At 42.6% G+C, this 25,001-nt stretch overlaps 1 protein-coding gene across 4 annotated transcripts in view; it reads right to left on the reverse strand.

Moving 5' to 3' along the window:
- Positions 1 to 25,001, reverse strand: part of LOC124056639 (calmodulin-binding transcription activator 1-like) — a 53,431-nt gene that overhangs the window by 21,559 nt on the left and 6,871 nt on the right. For all 4 annotated transcript variants that reach the window (XM_046384276.1, XM_046384278.1, XM_046384275.1 and 1 more), the window contains exons 3-6: positions 24,243 to 24,346; positions 6,484 to 6,551; positions 3,443 to 3,578; positions 987 to 1,058 (exon numbers count right to left, since the gene is read on the reverse strand). In XM_046384276.1, the coding sequence (XP_046240232.1) occupies positions 987 to 1,058; positions 3,443 to 3,578; positions 6,484 to 6,551; positions 24,243 to 24,346 (380 nt within the window). The remainder of the gene's footprint in view (positions 1 to 986; positions 1,059 to 3,442; positions 3,579 to 6,483; positions 6,552 to 24,242; positions 24,347 to 25,001) is intronic.

Raw genomic sequence — 25,001 nt, forward strand, 5'->3', positions numbered from 1 at the left:
GAAATTCTGGCGAAGAATGCATAAATATGTATGCATTTCCATATTTTAAATGAACATCGCTGGATATTCAATATTTCCTTTGAAATGGACAGAAAGATGAAGAGAGGAGCAGTGTAAATGTATGCCGCCATGTTTAAGATTAGTCATGTAAAGGCTCGCCTAAAGAAGGTGATGTCCTGGTGACGATCTCTTGCGTGTCCAATAGACAGAGAGATGTCTATGCGTGTGCGTGTGAGTGTAACTGCTGCTCTATCCTGTCTGTCACGCAAGCAGTAGGGTGAGTCCAACATCTCTATGAAAAACAACATGCTTTTACACACAGGGGACACCTGTGCACGCGTGTGTTGGTGTGAGCATGTAGTGTGTGTTGTTTGTAGCTCCAGGGTGTTTTCTTGGAGAGGACCACATGGAGAGTAGTGCCCGAGTACTTGATGCTCACCGAATGAAGGCTTGATAACACACTGTGCTCGAGAAGTTAGTTCAGAACTTCTGGCAAAGAAATGTTTTTCTAACTCTGCACCATCGGTAAGAATAATACAAGATTATACAAGGAATGGCATATTCTCCTGGTCTAAGTGTGTGTGTGTGTCCACTCGGCCAAACAGCACCCAGTTTTATTATGACCCAGGCTTTGTGATAGTCTGTCTCATTATTTCAGAGGAGGAGGATGTTTATTGCTGGTTTATGGTTTAGCTTAGTGTTCTGTTTGGAAAATGCAATGGACAGTTTAACAGAGCAAACTTTGTGTAAAATCATTTACTACATAATTTCTGTCCAGTTTTGTGTCAAACAGCGAATACAGGCTGAACATAGCTGGAATAAATGTTACGTGACATGTCATAATGTGAGGCCTGGAAGGATAAAACTAAATGGCTATAAATGACAGCTGATAACAAATGATAACAATAGTGTAAATGTCAAAACTGTGTTTTGTAAGTGTGTAAATGTGTGAAAAAAGGCAAGGTGGGGGAAGGGGGTGGGCTTACCTGCAGCAGCCAATAGCATCTACGATGGAAGGTGGGGATGATTGAGGAGTGGACGTAGCAGCCATACAGACACTAGAGGAGAGGAAAGGAGAGGAGAGGAGAGGAGAGGAGAGGAGATTACGCAAGGAAACAGGAAAAGAAAAAGGTAGGAAGCAAGACAAAAAAGTGAAAAAGGAGAAGAGGAGGAGAGGAGAGGAAATGAGAGAACAGGAGAGGAGAACTTAGGTTATACCCACTTAGGTTGTATTGATTGCGGTGATAAAACTAAATTGCAAACATGCTGTATGCGTTTTTTCCCCTAATGTCTTTTCTAAAATACCATAAATCTGATGTTGACAATTACAGCACAAGAGATTGTGAAATTTACTGCCTCAGCAAGACTAGACATAACCCACTTGGAATTCACAAAAAGTCACAATGTTGTCAGCTTGCAGACACTGCAAGAGCGATCAGTAACAGTGAAGAGGACAAAGGATAGGAGGAAGAAAGTGAGAGTGGAGTGTCAAGGTAGCCAAGATCAAGAGGAAGTTCAGTATGGACTCCATCCAGCATACTTACATACAAAACACTGTAGATATGTGTGACTATGAAAGCTAAGGTTGAATTTACAGATTTAAGATTACTTCAGAGTGTCTATAAGATTTTGTGTGTTGTGAAGTGATGGGTGTGTCATTGTGCCAAATACCAAAAATTATGTTTTTAAGCCTTAAGTCTTGTTATTGAGAGTCCTCATCAAACATAATATACAAACAGCTATGACTATGTGAAACACATTTGCATAAAATGAGTTTAAAATATCATATGCACACCTCGTCCATGTTTGTGTGAAATGCCCCATTTTGAGATTTGTGATAACCACAGGAAAAAAATAAAACAAAAACAGTGTCGATCTTTTCTTTATGATATAAGACAGATTACAGACAGATAACACAGATTTGTCTGGTCCATGTAGCATTACCTAGCTCACACAGTTTTCCCAGCGTGACATGAATAATTCCAATTTATGGTTAAGCAATACTGTTATCTTCTCGATTTTGTACCAAACCTCTTTTTCATTTTACACACAGTTCATTTAACAAAGTACGGTGGAGAAAACATCTGATCAAAGAATTCCAGGTTCCAGCTTCCTGAAGTTTCATTGATATTCCGTCCTGTGGACACATTTCGGTCAGTACTCAGAAAGCACTGAGGTTCAATCGGCAGCCTTAATGAGAGTGTGTTTGACGAAAGGAAGGTGAAATGATGACAGAACGCTTTCCATCAAGGTCGCCACTGCTGCTTTTTCACACACATACAAATAAACTGGTTGTGTTTAAAGACAAAATTGCACACAAATACTCAGCAATCAGGCCGTATATAATCAGCACTTACAACTCGTCCTGTTTTTGTTCTCATGCACACTCACACACACTTATATTTTCTCGCCATTTTGCCTCTTCTCAGAAGTAGCCCGCCCTCTATCTAAAGTGTGCCTTGCCAAAGGCAGAGTGCATTTCCATATATTTCCATTCGATATGAGGAGACTCTCCATCCAGGGTTATGTTTTTCTCTCCTGCTTCCTGCCTCTCCCCATCCTCCTTCTCTCCCTCTGCTCATCTCTCTGCTCGGCTCATTCCCGTCCCCTGCTCTACACTCTGCTTGTTGCTTGCTTGCTTGCTTGGGGGGGTCCTGGGAAGACGTGACACAAACAATTACTGAGCAACTACCAGGGAGAGAAACACTTGCCTTTATGTGTGTGCGTGTGTGTGTGTGAGATAGAGAGAGAGAGAGAGAGTGTATGTATTCATACACAATTGCAGGAAAATGCATATGAGATGAATGTCAATGTGTGGGGTTGTAAATAATAGAGGTGCAGATGGGAATACTTGATCTCAATTATTCCCTCTACCTCTGTGTCTCTTTTGCCTGTCTCCTGCTCACCTTTAATGCAAAACTATTGAGCCCTCTGCAAACATCCATGTGCCTCCTTGCTGTCTCTCCTTCACTCTCTCTCCTACCTCATTCTTTCTGCTTCTGACACATGCATGCTCACTCCTCTCACCTCTTGGTATATTCCTGCTGAATAATCAATTTTTGAGCTGGCTGATGTGACTTGAACACACACACGCACACACACACACACGCACAGACGCTGCCTTGAGACTGGATCGATAACCCTCTCTGTTCTGCTGAAGGAGGCATTGACATCATTCCTGGCCTCAGGCCAAACACACTCTTATCCTTCAGAAAGAGAGAGAGAGAGGAAGGGAGACAGGGGCACGAGCTGGGAGGGAGGTAAAGAAAGAGCAGGACCGTTCTCTCTCAGGTAACACGTTCCACTGTGGGTTCAACATGTGTGCTTGTGTATACATTTGTGCTACACTGTGCATCTCCCTGGAGCGAAAGGAAGTAAGTTCAGGACATGATTGGCAGTGAAACGATGCTCAATGTCAAGTGTGATCATCGCAGCCTCTCACCTCTACACCCTGGACTTTGAGCTTCATATGATCCTCTCGGGTGGTCTTCCCGTCTTTCCTTTTCTTCCAGCAGTAGCCATCTTTCCTGTACTTCACCTTCTTACGGTTGTAGAGGATCATAGAGCCATTCTGAGGCCTGATGGAGGGTAAAATAAGTAATAAGAGTTAGAGAGACAGATGGACACTGAGAGCACTTTAACTGGACGAAATCATTTTTATGCTGTAATTTCAACCTGATCAAAATTCTGATTCAAAAATACCAACTGAAACAAACAAAAACATCTTGGTTCTTGGTTTACACAGTGATGTTAATCTCCCACAGTCAGGTTAGCTGATCCCATGCTGCCCCTCCCTCCTATATGTCGACTCATACTCCTGCGTGTTAATATTTTAGCAGGGTGATTTTTCTGCACAGCAGGAACATTGGCCTCTAAGCTCCCATTCTATATACACCTGGTGGGATGAACATGTGCACACACAAACACACACACACACACACACACACCAGGAGTCATACATACATGAAAGACAGAGATACCATAGTGATATCAGAGATGGCAGGACCTACTGCCGTGTGCTCTTTGGGCTCAATGTCAAACCTGCTGCTCAGCAATCAATCATTACACTTCTACAACGTTAAGGACAGGTGTGTGCGCGCGCGTGTGTGTGTGTGTGCGTGTAGGTGGAAGAAAAATGCTTCTCTGCCTTATCTCATGACAACAGAATGAGAACAGGCCCGTTAACAATCAATAAACTAACACATACTCACAAGTGCTCTCTCTCTCTCTCTCTCACACACACAGTTACGTGCACGTAAGCACACGACCACACACACATTTACACACATCCTGTCTTTCTTCCCTGTCCTCTTCTGCTATATCAACCTCGAGTCTTTATCCCTCTTATCAGAGTATCTCTTCATTTTCTCTTTACTGCTTCTTCAGTCCCTCCATCTGCCACTCCTTCACACTTATTCTCATGTTCTCATCTCATCTATACCTTCTACTTCTGCCCTAACCTCTGTTTCTGCACTTTTATTGACTGTCTCCTCTGCTCTCCTCCCTGCTAGAATTCAATGTAGACACATCTATATGAACTGAGATGATTGCAATTTACTCAGAACACTGTGTGTAGTGAAATTGAATTTACTTTGAGCTGATTTTCTTTGACACCTTAAATCTGTTCTGTTTTGGGGTGAGCCTGCCAGTTTCTTAGCGGAGTGGAGACCCCCACCCTCCGATCAAAGCCGAGTTTATTCTCTGTCTCAAGCAGTGTGAGTCATCTCAGAGCTGCTGATTCTAATTATATTATGGAGAAGATGGATGAGATCAGATGTGTGCGTGTGTGTGTGTGTGTGTGTGTTTATATGCATGTGTGCGTGCACAGAGGTGCGTGCTAGTGGACGATGCCCGTGTTCCTCACAAACCCTCCGATTCAAGCAGACATAAATGCTATTGATTGTAACTGGGCTGTGATGTGTGGGATATAAAAAGCTTTTCCACTGTTCCACAGTGTAGCAGAGCGAAAGCAGAGAAGGCAAAGGGAGGAGAGAAAAAAAAAAGACAGCAAGATAAAGAGACAGAGTGGGCGAGTGAGTGAGTCCGGTAAAGGGAGGAGAGGAGGAGGAGGAGTAGATGAGAAAAGTGAGAGGAAAGGGAGAGAGGAGGTAATAGTCATTAGCTTGAACTGATGAGGTATTTCAGTGAGGGGAGAATTGAAGGTTGTTGATTGTTATCTTAATGTTGCCCCCTCCCCACGCATGTGTGCAAATGCACATATAGATGAACACACACACATACCTGCACAGCCACATGCGCACATAAATGTCACTGGCTCTGTTAGCTGAGCTCCTTTCCATCTGATGGGATTAGGTGTAATCTGTTCTAATCGTGCTTCATGTCATGTGTAAATGGGATTATATCTAACTGCTGCTCAATAACACCAATATGACTGCTGCTGCTGCTGTTGCTGCCGGGAGGCTCAGGCTATACGGCGGCACAACCAATCAATGAGAAATCCATCCACAACATAAACTGTGCTGCTGTCCTCAGGCTGCTCCTGAGAAGAGTCCTTCAGCTCGCACAAAGGGAGCGCAGAGGCATCACCTCAGGCTTTCAGCGCCGTCAGTAATCAGAAATGATGCCACGAGATGACCTCTTCACTTTCTTTACTTGTTATTTCTTCTTTTCTTTTCTTTCGCACCTCTGTACTTCTCTCTTTCTATTTTTAACATACCTACATTGGTATTAACTAAAGTAAATGTCAATAAGGTGATTTATCAATAATTCAAGCTGCCCTTTTGTTTCAATCGTTCTTTTTCAGTTTCCACTCTTTGCTTCCTTTCCTCCTGACTATAATCTCTCCCCGCTCTAGGAAAAGAGCTACCCAGGGTTCATTCAGATCGATGAATATTCAGATCTGGCATGTGAATCCCTGTTCACACCCCATCTTATAAACACATACTCCCCCTCCCTTTAAACCCTCCCCCCAACCCTCCTATGTCTGAATTATACATCACTTCTCATAATACATTTACATTCATTAATACTCCATTTCCAGCTGACTAGGTGCTTTACAGTCCGGCCATGTTCTGGAGCGTTCTCTACATGTAGAGTAGGCCATCAGCAGGACTCTTTGGAGACAGTCGATGTACATCACTAATGTTTTAATCAAACACAGGCACTCAGTCATTGGGATCAAACTAATGTGAGTCACTGGCTGATTGAGTGATGCTGTGTTTGTACGTGTGTGTGTGTGTATTCCAGTAGTTGTGGGTACACAGTCACATTGTTAGACTCGCCTTACTTATGGGGACAAAATGCAAGTTCACACAACGTAAATCATTAAATATGAGGGTGAAGACTGGCTTTAATTTTAGTTTGAGGTTAGGGTTAAGATCAGGCAAGTAATGCTTATTGTTATGGTCAGTTGGTGGTTAATCCTCCAGGAAATGAATGCAAGTCTATGTAATATCCCTAAAAGTTTGAGAAACACATCTGAGTGTGTGTGTGTGTGGAAACCACTGTCTGTGCTCTACTCACCTGGTTTTTGGCGATGTCGTCAGCCACTCATCATGTTTCTCAAAAGTGATGAGATATGCAGCAATCTCCTAGAGACAAAGACAAGACAGAAAGGTTATATTGGAGTGTGCGCATGAGTGTGTGTGCGTGTGTGTCACAGGGAGATAAAACATAACAGGTATTTCCAGATGACCTGCCGATGCCCACAGAGAGTGTGTCACTATCTGATTGCCACAGTGAGGTCTGGGTGGCTGATTGGTCACAGAGCAGCCAGTCAGGAGACAGATATAGAGGACAGACCCTAGGGGCCAACAACCAATCACGCTCACCGACACACCGATGTCTCCCTCCACTGGGGAGGAAAAGCTATCTCCTAAATACACACACACATGCCACATAAACACACACAAGTACACACACTGGGGGTGCAGACCTATACACTAGCTGAGAGAGTGTGCTGATAGGAAAAGTTTTCTTGTACTTTGCAGTTTCACAGTTTCCCGTCAGATAAAGCCTGCTCCTAACTTGATTCCTAATACCTCCGGCTCTCTTTTCATCTCCTCAGCTCTACTCTCCACACTGTTTCTATTCTTCTTCCACACTCACATGAATCCAATAAGGAAAAAAGAAAGTTCAAATCATACAGGTGCATTCTACCGAGAGTAAGGCAAAACAAAACGTCCATACACACAGACAGAGACACACAGAGACGCAGCCAAAAGAAACTATTGTTTATACCTCCTGCTTTTTAGTTGCACATGCAACACCGCCTTTTCCCTTTGCTCGGTGAACTCTCTAACCCCTGGCTTCCTCCTTGAAACATCATTCTCTTTCTCTCTCTCTCTCCCTCCCTATTTCTGACTCCCATCTCAGCCACTTGTTGTGAACAACTATGAAATGTAAATTGTTCTCTTAAGGCAATCAGTGTTTGAAATGTGCCACAAAGCAATAGTGAAGAAGACATCAACACTCCAGCACTCCTTCATCTGCCCCCTCAGATCAACAGCCTCCTCTCCAGACCTCCTCTTCCTCTCTGTTTCTTTCTCTGTGTGTGTGTCTGTGTGTGTGTTCGTGTGTTTAGGTATTTGTCCCATTTTGGCTTGAGAGCACTCCAGCTCCGAAGTGATCAGACAAGATGGAGGGACAAAGAGGGAGAGGGAAAGAAAGGCAGGGAGAGACGGAAAAAGAGCTCAGCTGGAGGATGCTGGCACTTAACTGGATTGTTTTTTTTTTTTTTAGTATCCCTCATTCAATCCACACATCCCAACCCCCCACTGACTTGTGCTGCATTTATATGTGTGTTTGCATATATGTTGTGTGTGTGTGTGAGAGAGAGAGACAGAGAGAGAGAGAGAGAGAGAGAGAGAGAGAGAGAGAGAGTGGGGGACTGTCATCACACTCTTAATAATTATCATTATCAAGCTGGCCACTGTTAATGTCTGTAATGTCTGTCTGAGGCATATAAAACTTTTTAGCCAAAGCTAGGCACAACACACACACACACACAGACACACACACACACGCACTCACACAGGGAGCACCTCATTCACTTATGCATCTATTCATTAGCTGTGACAGGCAGCCACCTCTCCTCCTCCCAAACCACTCCGCAGCAAGTCAATATCCTATACGGCCTCTACAGCCCCGGCCAGGCGCTCGGGCTCCCCTAGTGACTGTCAGCCAGTGGGAGGCGGGAGGAGAGAGGAGAAGAAGAGAGAGAGACGAAGGGCTGGGAGAGACAGAAGGATGGGAGGATTAAGAAGGAGGGAGAGAGACTTGCAATTAAAGGCCTGCCCCATAAGAGCCATTAAAAAGCCAGAAACAGAAGAGTCAGCTGAAACGGCAGCCTGACACACACTCTAAAACACACCCACACACACACATTCTCGCTGCAGACGCACACTGCTGCTCACTCCCTTACCAGCACACACATACACACACCCATGTGAAGAGTGACAGGAGTGAGATGGTGAAGGTCGATCCTCAGGAAGTCACAGTTATTGTCCCAGTGGAAACCAGTGATGGAGCGCTTTGAGCATGCCTGGCAACACACTGACCCTTCAGGAATACTGCGAGTGTGTGTGTGTGTGTGTTAGCTGCACCAGACGCAGGGACAGGGACAGGGACAAATATCTTTCTCCAGGGATCTACTCTAGAAACCCAGACGTTCTGCATGTCTGCGTGGGTCTACGTAATAATACATTATGACAGGCCCAGCTGAGTGCACACACACGCACACACACACACACACACACACACCTATTCCTGTCTGTCTGAGTGTGAGAAAGAAAGAGAGTTACTTAAGAAATATCTAACAAAGCAGAGCGCATGTGTGGGAAGTTAGACTGGAGCGAGCGATGCAGTTGGGGAAATCAGCCTCCCACTCACGCATCACTGAGACCATCTCCCTCCAAGAAACTGGTGGCATGTACAGAAAAGCAGACAGACAAACACACACACATGCACACACAAACCCAAACACACACACACATTCACATACACTTGCAAGCCTCAGGGAGATTTCCAGAGGAGGGAGGGGAGGGGAGAGGAAGGGTGTGTGTATGTGTGTGTGTGTGGGGGGGGGGGTCGCCTACAATACAACTGACTTATCCAGGAGCTTTCCCCAGGGAGACTCCGTTATAGGGTCTAGCCACAGGCTTGTGTGTGTGTGTGCGCGCACGATTGAAGTCTAATGATGAGCATCACCCCGACAGAGATCTGGGGAAAACAGAGTTGTCTGTAAACTGGAACTGTCACATCCATTCGAAGTGCCTCAAATGAAGGCTGCCTCTGGTCCTCACCACAGAAATCATTTGGCATTGAACAGTTTATTTTGGTGGTACAGGGAGGCAGCAAACTGATGCGTCCTTTTCAACTACAGAGCCTGTTTCTGCCTTCCTCTTTCCATGATAAGTCTTATGTATACATTTATGGGAGAAAGAACTGCATTAGCATTACCAGGGGAGGTCTGCTGATGCTGTAATTTGTTCCTGAGCACATCCACCAGTTTGCTCCTTCCCTAAACAACCCTGTCAGTGTCTGACATTGACAGACACTATCAAAAATTGCCTTGTGTTTATTGTAATTATTATCATTATTCTTCATATTATTATTTGCAGACTAAAGGACTAAAGACTGCAGACTAAACTAACTTTTTTTATTTTGATCAGAAGTACTATCTCAGACATTTGTCCAACCCACATTTTATTGATCGCAGTCTATTGTTAAGCATGCCTCCATCAACGGCTCATCATGTAAATTAAGAAGAACAAAAATAAATTTAACATTAAACCTATATCGTTATACAATTCGATCTGAACCGCAATAATCAATAATTCATTATAACTGAGAGGTGCCTTCGGGCATGTCATTATCCACAGTTGTTCACAGTCATGTGACGTGGCCAGTCTTTCAGAAATCCTGTAATATTTGAGCAGCCCCGCGTGACCTTCAAAATCACCAATGTCACCGAGCGATGGCTGTTTTTCTTCTGAACTTAAGACCATGTTGCAGTGAGAAAGCTGAATAAAGAGTTGTATTCAGCCTTAAGCTGACGTGAATGATCTGACCAGGCTAATTAAAATGTGTAGCTCTGACCAGAAAGGGAGCCCGACAATGAGGTACGACAAGGATAATTTTGTTCTGCTCTAGCCACACAATAAAATTTCATCAAGTCTATTGTAAACCAGAGCAATAATGTGAAGTTTGTATTATATTCCCAAACTGCCTCCCTCCCTGCTGTGTGTTACTTTCAACAGCCTTTATATTACCTCCACTGGCTAATACAACTGCTTAATGCTGTTTCCATAACAACTGTTGCAAAGCCCCTGATCAGAATTCCTCTCAAGCTTGCCTTGTGTTTATCATATAAACACCTCATCACACACTGGGCAACACACACATGCACGCCCATGGACATAAAAGACTTGTACACACATGCATACAAATGGGAGGTCTATTAATACAAAAACGCTGCTAGTGTGAGGAAATAAATAAATTAAAAGCAAACTTGTTCTGGCTTTCTCTCTTCTTGTTCTCTTACTGACACACACTGCATGGACAACGCATTGGGGCGCACGCACACACACGCACGCGCACACTTTAGTGCTGGTCTATCATTGGAGGACGAGGTCTGACCTTCAGAGAGAACCCGCCCTGTCACCTGGTTCGGAGAGAGACATGTGTGTTACATCCATCTCTGTCGTACTGCAATTCTCACTGTGTTCACACACAGAAACACACACACAGACACACACACACACATACACACACACACACACACTCAGACATGCGTGGACACAAAAAACACCTTCCATGTCAAAACAAATGCATGGTAGGATGCACAGGCAAGAAGGAGCGATATGCATGTAAACACACACACACACACACACACTTACAGACCCAGAGAGGCTTGGTCTCAGAAGAGTCTATGTGGTGGCTGCTGCCCATGTGAGTGACGGCTTTATAATGAAACAGTCACTCTTCCCTTTCCTTCACTCCCTCACTCCCTCTCCTTTCAGTTTGACCTCTTCACTTTCTCGGCCCCTCTCTCCTCCTTCCAGTTCATCCACTTCCCTCTTTTTTCTATCTTATTTCCCTCTCATCTCCCTTTCGCTGATATATAGAAGTCCAAATAGTGAAAGGTATACACATACACACATTGACATACACACACAGTCACACACTCTCTCACAGTATTTAAAGTAGCACAAACTTTTTTAGCAGAGACCTGAGAGCAAGGAAAAGTCAGCCCCAATCCACTGAAGGAACATCAATCATATTTTTTTAAGACTTCTCTCTTGAGCACTTTACCTGTCCTCTTCCTCCTGCCTTGTATTTGCATTTGAGGAGACGGCCCCCTCTCTCTCAGCAGGGGGTTGAACACATCAAAGACGGCAACAGGTGTGTGGTGTCAAACACAATGCCAGGACCCCCATTGTGCTAGGGTGCCTCGGATAAAGCCTGTCAGAGTCCTCAAAAACTCCCACAAAGTTAACCAGGAAAGGGTGCACACACACACACGCACACAGACGGATATTTGAAATCTCTAATGATGAATATGTGTGTGTGTGTGTGTGTGTGCGCCAGTGGGAGGTGAAAGAAGACAGTGAAAGAGAAAGAAGAAGGGTGGTGGTGGTGGGGGGGTCCTCAATGAAGGAGTCTCCAGTGGTTGTGTTAACCCCTGATGCCTCATCTCACTGTGAGTTACTCTGCCCTCAGAGGCTCGTCTCTGCTCTGCTGTTGTGCTGTTGTTGATGTTATTGTTATTGAGGAGGTTTGGTATGCTAAGAGACACAGAGAGAAGGAGGGAGAGAGCGAGAGAGCGAGAGAGAGATGTAGTGGGAGACAGAGAGAGAGAGAGAGAGAGAGAGAAATAGTGTGTGCCACCTCTCATTGGCATAAATACTTGTTTACAACAAGACATAAATTGGCACCCTGTCAGTCAGTCTCTCTATTTCTCTCTCCTTTAACTCCCTTACTCTCGTTCCCGCTCTGTCTCGATCTGTCTGTCTTCTCTCTCTCTTCCTCTCTCCCTCTGTGCTGCTAAGCGTATTACAACACTCCCTGGTTCAGCCCTCTCTCATTACCATATTCTAATTACATTCGTTAAGGGGAGCATTTGGGAGTTTAATGAATAAATTTGAAAGATGGGTCTCCGTGGCGATCTTTAGGTTTGTCTCCTCCTCAGCCAGCTGAAGATGGGAGCAAGTGTGTGTGTGTGTGTGTGTAAGAGGTTATGCACCTGTTTGGTGAGTGTGCTCTCAGTAAATATCACTGTAGCTCCTTTTCAGAAGAAACAAACAAATCTAGTTAACTGCTGGAGCTCACATGGAGCACTCTCTCTAAAGAAAATCAATTCAGAATTCTGTTTGTCTCTACCAAATAAAGATTTCATGTCATTTGTTTGTTGTTTTGGGAAGAAGAAAAAAAAAAAAAACTGGAGCCACCCATGTTGAAGTCATGCATATTTAACTCCGCTCAAGCCTCAAAAACAAACTGCCAAAGACAAGCATCAATTTACAGATGTGCAAATTGTCTGCAATCTCAGGTTCATCTTTTCTACCGATGTCAGACCTGTAGACACATGGAGACGGGCAGGTGGAGGAGTTAAAGCAATCACAAGAAAAAGTAAACATTAAAGGTTATCAACCATGCTCCAGTGACTGGCTTCCATTGTTTGATCTGCCTGTGCCTGGGACGAAGCCCTGGGCTGTAGACCTGAACAGACTGTTACAATGGGCCTTGCACTCACTCTTTCAGGGTATTGCAAAATGCGATACACCCTTCACGTGGTTTAATAAAAGAGTCCCAGATGCATTCCCAATTCTGATGATTACCAGCTTGAGCTTCAAGGGGCCAAGGAGTGAAGGAGCAAAAATTCACTTGTAGCTCAAAAACAGCACTTTTTTTAAGCTAACAAAATGATACGGCTTTACTTGGCCGACTGCCATTGATTACGGACAATTAAACAATACAGCAAGCAACAGAAAAATATGTAGAATCTAATTTAACCCTTTCTTCACAGAATTCACTTTTTCTTTGACTGCACTTGATTAAAATGATGTTATTTTTTTCTTTGGCCGAATACTATATAAATGAGGAGTCCGCAGAATTTAGGCAGTGTCTGGAACTTCTTCATTGCATCTTGTGGTAAAAAAGTATGGATTTGTTTCATTTTTAATTCAGCTTGATGTAGCCCAATCCGTCTTGAAATTTCTCCATGGCTTTCACTTGGCCACTGCAAACCACTGCATGAAGGACAGCCTGTACTCATCCATTGCTAACAAAATCCATGAGTAGTGAGAAGCTGCAAGAGATAATATCTGATGAACACATGCCATTAATAGTTTATAAGCGTATGCTACAGTGTATCAATAGATCCAAAGGGGCTCCTCTTCACTGAGGCTACACCATATTTACAGTGATGATGCACTGTACGAGGTAGAACCCAGCATCTGTCATCACCCTCTCTTCAAGCACTGTGACTCATGCAGTGGGCGCAAAAGTATGTTAGCTATCTTTAAACTCGTATATAGAGTGCAATACATGTATATAAATAAATAACGGGGTGAGATGAGAAATACAACCAACATTTTACTGTTTAGACAAAGACATCAGCCATTACCATTTACACTATCGCTGCCTATGGAAGCTATCGTGACCTTTGGGAGATGTTTTGTTTGTTTGAATCTGGTTGCTTTCCATCCATTAACACACACGGTTCTGACAAAGTCATTTAATAACTGCTCTAATTGAATGCACTTTTAGAAACTTTGGAGGAGACAGACATCAGTCATTGCCTGCCATGCTGTCCTGGTAACTCTCCACCTCATATGAACTGTAATGGACCGTGACTTTGTAGTTCAACATGCAATGACACCTTTGAGCAGACAGAGACTGGGGCTTAAAGCCTCAGGAAGAAACCAATGCTGATGTTTTGTGCTGGACAGTGTTAAGATTTGTGTGCTGGCAAGCTATACAAACATACTGCCAGAGCATATATGCTGCCAACAGGCAGGAGGCGACCATGCAGTTAGGCTTAACACTGGATAATACCTATTTTCGGGCTGGGAAACTTTGCTGTTGCCATGTTTCTTCTGTTTGCTGATGTAGTGAGCCAACACTTCCTCTGGAAGACAATCTAATTTTTGTGGTGGTTTTACTCCATGTATTACGGAGGAGCTTTAAAGAAAACGGTGATGCTGTCATCAAAAACTTTCACTGCTAAAGACCGAGAGACATGTATTACAAAATTTAATAAAAGAGTTTGGTCGAGACCTGCTCTAATTGGAAAGTGTCATGAGATAACTTTTGTTGTGGATTGGCACTATATAAATAAAGTGAACTGAACTAAACTGAATAATGAACACTATTCTTGATCTCTGTGTGTCACTTGGCTGAGAAACAAGTGAGGTGCTCTCCTGTCCGTGTGGAGTGTTTATCGTCCCCCACCCACCCACCGCTTTATACTGTACATCCAAACAATTAAATATATGCACTGTCAGTATGCAAATGTGGCATCAGTATCCCTCATATTGTCTCCTTAGAGTACAAGGTGATGGATGATATACTACAGCTGAGCTGGTTTAGACTAATGACACAGCTGCATTACAATACACAACTTTGTACACAGCTAATATTGTGTATGCACAGACACAGAACACACACTCTCTCCCTCACACACACACACGCACACAAATGCCACCTTGTTTAATCCCCGAGGAATCAGTGAAATTTGATTACCGTGACTTTTACAAACACACTCCATATGAGAGTAGACATTCCATACATCAGCAGGAGGGCGGAGGGAGTGCGAGGAAGACGAGGGTAGAGACAGGGAGACGGAGAAGTACACAATGCTGCGTAGAACTGCAGTTTGAGAGGAAAAACACTGGATACATACTGTGGTCTCTTGAGTGGAATGCAACACACACACATACTGCACGCACACTGTGTCCATGCCCTGCGTCTATTATGGCAAACGTGGGAAATGGTATATTTACCAGTAAATGTATACATCTCCCAGGGTAAGCCAGGATAATGTTAGTGGAAAATGCTAATCACAGCACCATGATATTCACAGTTCTCTCAGTGGCTTTTTTTGTTGATATTATGTAGTTACCCCTTTGGCTAGAGTCCTGTAATAAAATGAGATCTGTGAAGCACGGGAGATCCAACTGTGTAACATTAAAGCATCAGAAAAACGGCCAAAAAGTTAAAAACGTATCTTTGGAATGTGTTAACACATGCCAGCACAGTGAGATCATTGTATGAGGACGGGGGTGATTTGATGAAATTTTATAACTCTTATGCCTCTTAACATCTAACTGGCAGATGAGATGTACTTTAAATTATCAGCACGTGGCATATGACCAAGAAATTCATACCTCATTTATTTTAGATATTTGAAAAACATTCAAAGCCCTTACATGTATAAAAACGTGCATATAAGCAAGGCCGCCTCAAAATTAAAGTCTTTAATTGTGAGACAAAACTCCATGAGGCCAAAAGCCAGTGGATGATGAACACTGTTCACAGTGTGCAGTAAACACTGCAGGAGAGCTCCATAATAATATGACTCTTCAACCCGTTAACAGAGAAACACAGACATTAACAGATTTACCTTGAGAAATGTTACCGATGAATGCTAAACATTAATCAACTTTGTGGGTGACAGCTCACATTTACTAACAAATATTCATATTTTCCTGTACACTGTTATCAAATCAAATGTACAGACAGTAAATTGTTAATGAGTGGAAATAAATTAAAGTATTCTGAAAGAGCAACGGCTGACATTGTTTATTCTTTTATTGTATTTTTTGCTCAGCAATAAACAACATTGATTTTGCAATTAAATAACCACATAATCTTACCGATTTTAATTAAAAATAAAACTGCAGCCTGCAAGTGGCCATTAGTGGGTTGAGTCCTAATATGAGGCCAACATGCTCAGATCCATATCCCATCAACAAAACTGACAATTTGACCCCACAGCAACTTTACAGAACCCAAACAAGTTTGGTATGATACACTTTGCAGCCCTTCTGCAAATTTGTCTGTGAAGTCTGATTGCTTTAGCACTAAATATTTGTTTTTGCATATATTCTTCTCTGCCAGCTTGTTCCAATGTTTGCATGTCTTAACTGTCTGGATTAGCTATGAGGTAGGCAGTTAATAATGCTGTGCGTAAAGTTTAAAGTGGCAACTCTGCATGAAAAACACAAGAGAGCACCCCAAATGTTTGTGCAAATTGGGTTTTTCTCCAACTTCAAGTGAATAAATATTGTGTTGCAGCAGAAATAAGAGAGCCATAAGCAGTGTGGAAAAATTCAGTAGAGACTGAATTAATATTATGCCAGCAACAGCAAAAAAAAAAAAGAAAAAAGTAAAACAGATAAATGCTATCGATGCAAAATGAAACCAATGAAAACCATAAATTCTTGCTGGTGTAAATCAAGTGGACGAGACTACCACTCACAAGTTGCTGATCAATGTTTTGGAAGGATTCTGGTATCGTGCACTTGTCTGGTTTGTTTTCAGAAAGACTTAGCTGAGTGGTCAGAAAGATATAAATATATCCAAAAAATAGGAGAGAAAATATATATATATATATTTATGACATAAGAAAAGCTGTTGTGGCAGCTCCCGCCCACTATTGTTGATGGACAACTCAATAACCCTTACACAACAATGAATAATAACCTATCAAATGACTCATATAAAATCTCATGCCAGACGCAATCAGTGCGTACTGATCATATGAATTTACACTCAAATATTTCTAAGTAATTATGTGTGTCTGGGGACTGCCACAGTGTGAGCACCAGAAAATGAGCATTAGTAGAAAAAGTGGCCATGGTGGTAATGCTGCCTGCAGACTATACAAATAAGTACCTGAACTTCAGAAACAAAAAAAGCACAGATATTGTGAGAAGGAGAAGATATTTTGATTTTATTTTTTTCTTGTTCAGTATTGTTGGAGTTGTGTCCCATTATTTGCATCAAATCCAAGACGAGAAGCTGGAACTGCTTTTGTGGTATGAAAAAAAAAGATGTTTTACTGAAACCTACCTTTCAACATTATGGGCAGAGTGTATAAAATATGTATTGAATTCAGGAATCATGAACTAGGTATTTTCCTTTATATATCTCTAAGTACCAGATATGATTAAGTCAGAAAATGCTGAAGAAAAACTTTGGTTAGAATCGATAGGGTTCCGACACCTCTTTGTTATTTGGGATGTAAGCATGCAAAATTGCCTTGTGCTGCTGTAAAATATATCTGACTCCTAAAACCCTTACTATAACCGAGGAGAAGAAAGTTATCAAAGTTATAGAAAGTTATTTAGACAAAGCTCTACACATGCAATACGAGCACCCAAAATAGGAGTACAAGGACCGTCCGTGTGTGCGTGCACACTCACACAAAAACACATTTTCATGCTTTATCTGTCTCCAATGAATTAAATCTAATTTACACAGGACTCAGATATTACAGAGGTTCTATGTGGGGACATTTAAGGATCCAAAATGTATTGTCTCCACTGCACAGCCGGGCTTCTTATTGCAGCAGACACTGCTGGTCATTCAGTTCTTTTTGGTCGGGCTCGGAATTGAACAGGAAGTTAAAATACAAAGACACACTGAAACGCACACACACACACACACAGGCACACATAAACAAGCTCTGGCACATACACAACACCCCCACACTCACAGTCACACATTCCCGCTGTTTAATATATTTCTGTGTCTCCAGTTAACAATATTTTGTGTCAAATTATAGTGGGCAAGATAAATAGTGGGTCTGTGTGACATGGAGAAAATAGAACAGGATGAAAATATGAAGCTTCTAGTTGGGTAGGAGGAGAGCAAAGAGGAGAGGAGAGGAGGGGAGAGACAACACTAACTCCTATCTCAGACACCTGGCTTTCCCTGACTAGACCTGTAAAACCTGGTTAATCTCAGCTCTTTGGGAACCCGTGTGAGGTGACATACCTGCGTGACTTAAAACCACTGAAATACTGATGCCAACAACGTATGAAGCATCTACGCATGTACACGTCCAATTTATCACACGCAGTCTCATTTGCCAATGAAAAGCTTGCAGGATAATTAAATGAATCAACAAGGAAATTACAGTCATGAACAGAGGGGATCTAATTAATTCTTTGCATTGCTGCACATTTGGTTCATAATGCCGGTTAGGTCATCAGGATATGTATAGACATCTGGAATTTGAGCGGAAATGGAAGTCACAACAGTCACAAAATGACGTTGGGTGTTAATTGGGCTAGGCTTGGCTCAGAGAGAGATGGAGAGATAGACAAACAGGAGGAGAAAAAAAGAGAGAGGGAGGGAGAAAGAGCCTGGAGGACTAATTAGTGATTATAACTTGGCGCTCTCCAAACATAAAATATCTCTCAACCCAAAAGACAGAGGAATGATTAAAGATAAAAGAATAGGAATCAAATATAAGAAGCTGTGAAACAACCCTCTGGTATTGTGTGTGTGTGTGTGTATGTGTGTGCGTGTGCATGCATATACACATGTGCAAGCATGCATGTGTGCTGGCTTTTTTGCCCCCTCATTAAACCATGCTTTACTCTGGTAAACGGCAACAGCATAGAGCTCAATGTCAACTGGAGAGGTTACAGCCATAGGCAGGCTCTGGGACAGACAGACTCAGACACGCGTGCACACACACACACACACACACCCACTCAATGACACGGATAATACAGCTCTCTTATAACATGTTATCTGACAAATGCATGCACAGCACACCCATTTCATTTTAAAAATGAAACTTTCGGTAAGTTTCCAAAGGCGCGTTACTTTTGCCTTTGTTCTGACACCGCAGACAAAATGGAGAGTGTCAGCCTCTCCTGGCCCTGTGCCAGTGTGAGCTGGACATCGGCAGTTCACACATCAAATTCACAAATCAAGGACACCCTTCACAACAGTATAAATGGAACGCAGATGCCTGATACTGGCTGCCAGCTAACTCTGGGTTGCCATAATGAATCCATAGTATTTTTTTCATATAGTCTGGTAGGTGACATTAATATTTTCCCTCCTGTGTACCTCACCTACTTCCACTCTGTACAACCTCACTTTTGTACTACCTCCAGAACCATATTTATTTTACTTATTTTATTTTGTTTTACCTTATTATACTTTATTTTATTTTATCCTATTATTATATGTTACTCGTTCTTACGTTCTATGTATGCACCAATCACCAAGACAAATTCCTAGTAATGTGAAACCTCTACACTTACATGGCAATAAAGACGATTCTGATTCTGATTCTGATTCGGAGTAACCTCCTCTGCAGACACTTCTGCTACCTCATGTTTTACCTCCAGGGAAATGGAAAATGGGAAATATCTGTATGAAGAAATGTAGAAATATGATGCATGTGTATTTAATTCAATGTATCTATTTAATGGCTCACAAACAACAATGACGGTATGAATAATAACATGTACACACACTTAAACACAGTCATAGACAGAGACACACAGACATTTGTTTAGGCTAGGAATTGGAGCCTCACATCCACACACACACACACACACACACACACACAGGTGAGTGTGACTGGGTGTCTATCTGACATTTTTACCGTGAGCTTGAGCTTTTGCCCTGCTTTTTTCTGTTGTTGTTTTCGTCCATCGTACACGTTTTGGCATCACAAGCAGACGTACTGACTGTGCCACGTCTCTCTTATCACCTCTGATGTACTGAACATTAACGCACGGCATTCGTGTCACACACGCATCGATCACACCATTAGCAGGAATCTGCACACAAAAACGCGCGTGCACCCACACCCAATCTGTTACCATGGCAACACTAACCCTGGATGCATGAACACACCCACACACACACGCACGCACACACACACACAGACAGAGGAGGCAGATGGGGCAGTGGCCTAAAATGTATATGCCGCTTTTTGATCTGCCTCTCATTCAAGCAATCATGTTAGTGCCACGCAGCGGCACAGCCAGACATGAGCGTGTGTGAACTGCCAACTAGCTGCCTTAATGCCAAACAGCTACCAATATTATCACTACATGACAGACAGAGTTCTACAATAAAACAATGTTTCATATCACGTTATTTCATATCGTTAACATCAAAATAACGGCATCCTCTAACACTTGCTTTCTACAGTTGAGTGACACAGAGGAGACTCACATGCATTGTGGCACAGACGGCTGTCGTCTGTGTGATGTACTGAAGTCTGCAAAAACCCGTCTGACAGTTGCATCATTTGAATCATAGTGGGGGGGCTTTGCTATGAAGTAGAAGCCTTTAAAATGCACATTAGCTCATGCAATGACTTGCACATCCGCATGGTGTTGGTGAGCATGTTTCATTGTTTTAATTTAACCTTTGAAGGGGAATTTTTACTCAGTATTCAACTCAGTCTGGCTTTTGAAAATATGAGTTGTATGTCAAGGATCCAGACAAGAGTAATCATATCTGTTCATGAGCTGGAGTCCCAGGACCAGACTCTAAAGTTTCTCTGTCTACAAAAAGTTTGATAGTCTCCTTATTTCAGTGCTCCATAGAATTTGCTGAATCCAAACAACAAATCATTCCCGATAGGTGGATAAAACAGGCTCTCAGTCTGTCCACCTGAGTGTGGTTTGTTATCTAAAACTAGTCTATAGTCTATTACAATGGACAGATACACATACACCCCCAATCTATTATTGAACAAAAGGCTCACGCCTCCGCTCAGCCCTTCAGGGAGGAATCCATCCCTCCATCCCAGAATAATTTCACACATCAGTAGATACACAAAAGAGAGAGAGGGAGGGAGAGAGAAAGGAAGAGAGAGAAGGAGGAGAGGAAAGGACAGAGAGGAGTAGGAGGATGAGGAGTGCACGGGGTAAAAATGTATGGGGTCACAGCTCAGTGCTTGTGGGAGGCCAAGGTGTCGTGGGGAGCCATGCGTGACAAAACAGAGATCAGAGGATCATATGCAATTGCACACACCAACACACACAGTTACCCCCCCCACCACCACCACCACCACCACCACACACACACACACACACATGCCAAGACAAAGGTGAGAATAAGGGCATATCAGATGAAGACTTGTAAAGATTTGGTCTGACTAAATCAGAAACATTCTCATCCAAATACAGAAAGGAAATCTCTTTATACATCACGCTCTCTTCTTATTCACACACACACACACAAACACACTAAGGATAATCCTAATTCTACATGCACATAAACAGCATGTGGAAACTCAGCACTTAAACAGCGAGGATCAGGAAAACCACAACCAATTTTTGAGTTCTTTACGCGTAAGCGTATGGAAATGAAGAATTCTATGAAAACCCACTAAAGCATACACATACATGCACGCATGTCTACACACCGAATAATTACTGGGCGTTTTCAACACATGTTTGTCGATAACACATCACCACACAATATGGGCAATATCTCGACCAGAACTCTATTACAGTCTAATGCACACACACACACAAACTAGGCATGTGTGTATTTCAGGGCTTGTACGATAACGATTATTAGTAATAGAAGAGACTGAGAACTGACATCTGGAACCTGATATACATTTTCAAAATTTTGAATATCCAGTGAAGGAGTGTGACTAAGTACAATTTACTCAAGTGCTCTACTTAAGTGCAATTTTGCATTTCAATTATCTGCTACATTTTTGGGCATATATGTGTATATTGTACTACATTTATTTGATAACTTATTGATTACTTTTCAGATTCATATTATTCAGCGTTTATAAGTTATTACTTGTGATGTGTCACCAACAGTAGTGTTGTGGGAGGAATATTATAGACAGATGATGCTGCATCAGTGCTAAAGTAGAAAATTTTAAAGTTAATTTGTATTATTGGCAGTAAGACATGAAATTCTGAATGATGAATATCAGCCCAAAAATTGCTGTTATTTTGTCTATTCATAACAAAAACACACTCAAACTGAAGGAATGTGACTGAACAACTAAACTGAAAGCTTCAAATCAGACAGCTGCTGGGTCTGGAATCCCAGCTATAAAACTGTGTTACACTGCAATCTGTGGTGGATGTACAAATTCTACATCTGATGATCAATGATGATTTCAATTTTCAATACACTCCTGACGAAAACTACTACACTTCTTGCAATGTCTGCAGTACAGACAGATAAAAATCAACAAACACAGAAAAAAAAAATCAATTCTTTTACAGCAGCAGCTACAAAATAATTGACTGCAATAACGTGGAGATGTACACATCCCTAACAGACACTCACTCATGACGGCAGAAACACACAGACGCAGACTGGAATGCATACATGCACTAGACGCACAGCGAGCACACGCAAACACACACACACACCACTCCCTCTGTGAAAGCACCGAGCAAGAGGAGCAGCAGACACAATGGAGTGTTTAAGTATGCAGGAAACTTTATGCCTGGGTGGAAGAGGAGCTTTGAAGGAATCCGCTGAGGGACACCCAACCTCCCCCTGAACTGAGCCTGTACCTCCTCATCAGAGAGAGAAAGAGAAAGAGAGAGAGCCACGGAGAGAAAGAGAGAGAGTGGGAAGGAGGAGAGGAAATGAAAGACACAGATAGAGAGGACTAGATGGTAAGCTGGGAGGGAGAGTGATGGAATGAAAGAGGGGGACAGGACAGGAAAGGGGGCAGCAACAAGGTGCTTTGGTCTAGTTTCTGCGCCCTGTGCACAATTGCTCTTGGTTAGGATGATGTGTGGAAGTCCCTAACCGGCAGCGGTCATGTTGTTCTGAACCCTACACACACACACACACACACACACACAGACTGCCTATTCATGTGAGCACGCTGTTCAGTAGGCACCGTGCTTAACTCCCAGTATGACCTTCATTGAGATGGATTGCATGAAAAATGTAATGACTTTCCTGAGAGAAAAACCACAGGCCAAATCAGCTTTGCATTGCATAATAATGCTGGACTTGGTAATCAATAACACAAACACACAAACACACATCTGTAATGGAGTGCACAGCCTGCACATGGAGAAAATGTCTCAGCAGAGGCCAACCACATCACAATGGATGGAGCAAACCACCAGTGGAGAGCTGTGCATTGCATAAACAAGGAGCTATTGACGATAAACGTCTGCATCCATTTCCACCCATCAAACACTTCCCTAAGCTAACAGCTTGAGTCTGGAACAACATGCAACTCTGAAAAGCTTTTCACACCCAACATGTTTAGCTCAGGATTATCTTTGGCCCTGAGTAAAGCGTTGTCCCAACCTAATTTGGCCTCCTTTTTCCACTGTACCACTTAGCCAGGAGCACAACTGAAGTTATCTATTGTTCATGCTGCAAATGCAGTAAGATGCTAATTTTGGCACAGAACAGGGCACACTCAACCCTATATTAATGAGTGGTAGCAACGAGCTTGTGTTAAACCTTCAACAGGCAAAGCATAATAAAGTTTCTAAAATGAGGTTAGCGTTGAGCAAAATGAAGTGCAAAAAGCCCTTAAGTTTCCTTAAGGTAAGTTAACATGTTTTTATGATCAAATCCTCTGGGTACATGATCACTGATTTTGCTTTTTATACCTCACAGACAGCTTGTCTTTATTCCTCTATTTTTTTCTTCTTCTTCTTTTTCTTTTTGTTGTTGTTGTTTTGGAGGACAACGTTACACAATGTAACTAGAGCATCACTTTCACACACAAGACAAAACAGAAAAGGTACCTAGGAGCAGAAATGCGCCACGCGTTTAACAGCTTTCTATAGTTGCATAGCAACAACGTTAGGTTCAGATAAAAATCTTTATCCGACTGACCACAGGGCTTTTGAACCCTGTAACAATCAGGAGTGGAAACATTCAATCTGTAGCCTCATTTCTTGTTTCATAGCCTGTAAGCCCTATATAGTTTTAAACCCAGGAGCCCCAATCCCGCACCTTAACCCAGAGCTGTTTGGATTACAAAGTGAAATAGACAGCAACACCCAAACTGGAATATACAGTCTGTGGGATTTTTTTTCTTTTTTTTTTGCTGTGAGCTCAGGTTGCTATTTCTTCTTTTATTTCTTGGTGTCAGAGTTTTAGGGTCCCATAATGAAAAGCTGTCGTTGTGTTTGTTTGCCTCCTCTTCATCTCTCAATGTGACATTAGCTAGAGACGAGTCAACAGCCAAAAGTTTGTCTCACTATATCACGGATATTCCCCCCTTGTGTGTGTGTGTGTGTGTGTGTGTGTGTGTGTGTGTGTCTCATTCTCACCTCATTGGTGTTCCAGCGATGGCGCTCCTTGGGCAGAGAGGAACATTTGGGTAGACACTCTAGCAGCTTCTTAGGAAGGTAGATCTTCAACTGGCCTGGCTCATCTGGAGCAGAAGGGGAGGTGAGGTGGAGAGGGGGTGCAGATAAAGGAAGATAAATGAGGGATGTGCAGAAAGGGGGGAGAAATTTCTCATCAGACACAGACACACCAGCGAGAGGAGAATACCAAAAGGCCGCATCTCAGTGGTCTTGATGAATAAAATCATAACAAACTAATACTGTGCAGCATTTTTAATGGCTTTATGTGGCCTACAGCAAGTAAACTTATTCAGCTCTATGAAGGACATACAGTAAGCTTTAATTAATTTTGCTGAAAGAAATTTTGGTCAGTTCAGTACATGATCAGTGATAATTTTCTGGGATTTCTGGGATTTATCAGAAATACAGCGGAGAATTTTTGGCATAGTAGAGCAAAAAAGTGTTAGGTTGTTCCTTTGTATGTTATTCTGACTCAAGTGTGCAGGGTGCAACGGGAGCAGCAGTACACTTATTTTTGGACAGCAGGTGGACATGCACAGCACACCTGAGGTCCACCCGGAAACCCGTTTTGGATTAAGAAGAATCCATTATCACACATTATCAGTGCATTTGGGGTTGGTAACAATCATGGCCAATAGCATGGGAATCTTTTATCCCCTTTAAAAGCAACACTCTCCCCACAGCGTCAGACAGACAGGATGGTAATGGGGTAGAGACTCC

This window comes from Scatophagus argus, chromosome 3 (genome assembly GCF_020382885.2).
Source record: "Scatophagus argus isolate fScaArg1 chromosome 3, fScaArg1.pri, whole genome shotgun sequence".
In the NCBI taxonomy this organism is placed as follows: Eukaryota; Metazoa; Chordata; class Actinopteri; family Scatophagidae; genus Scatophagus; species Scatophagus argus.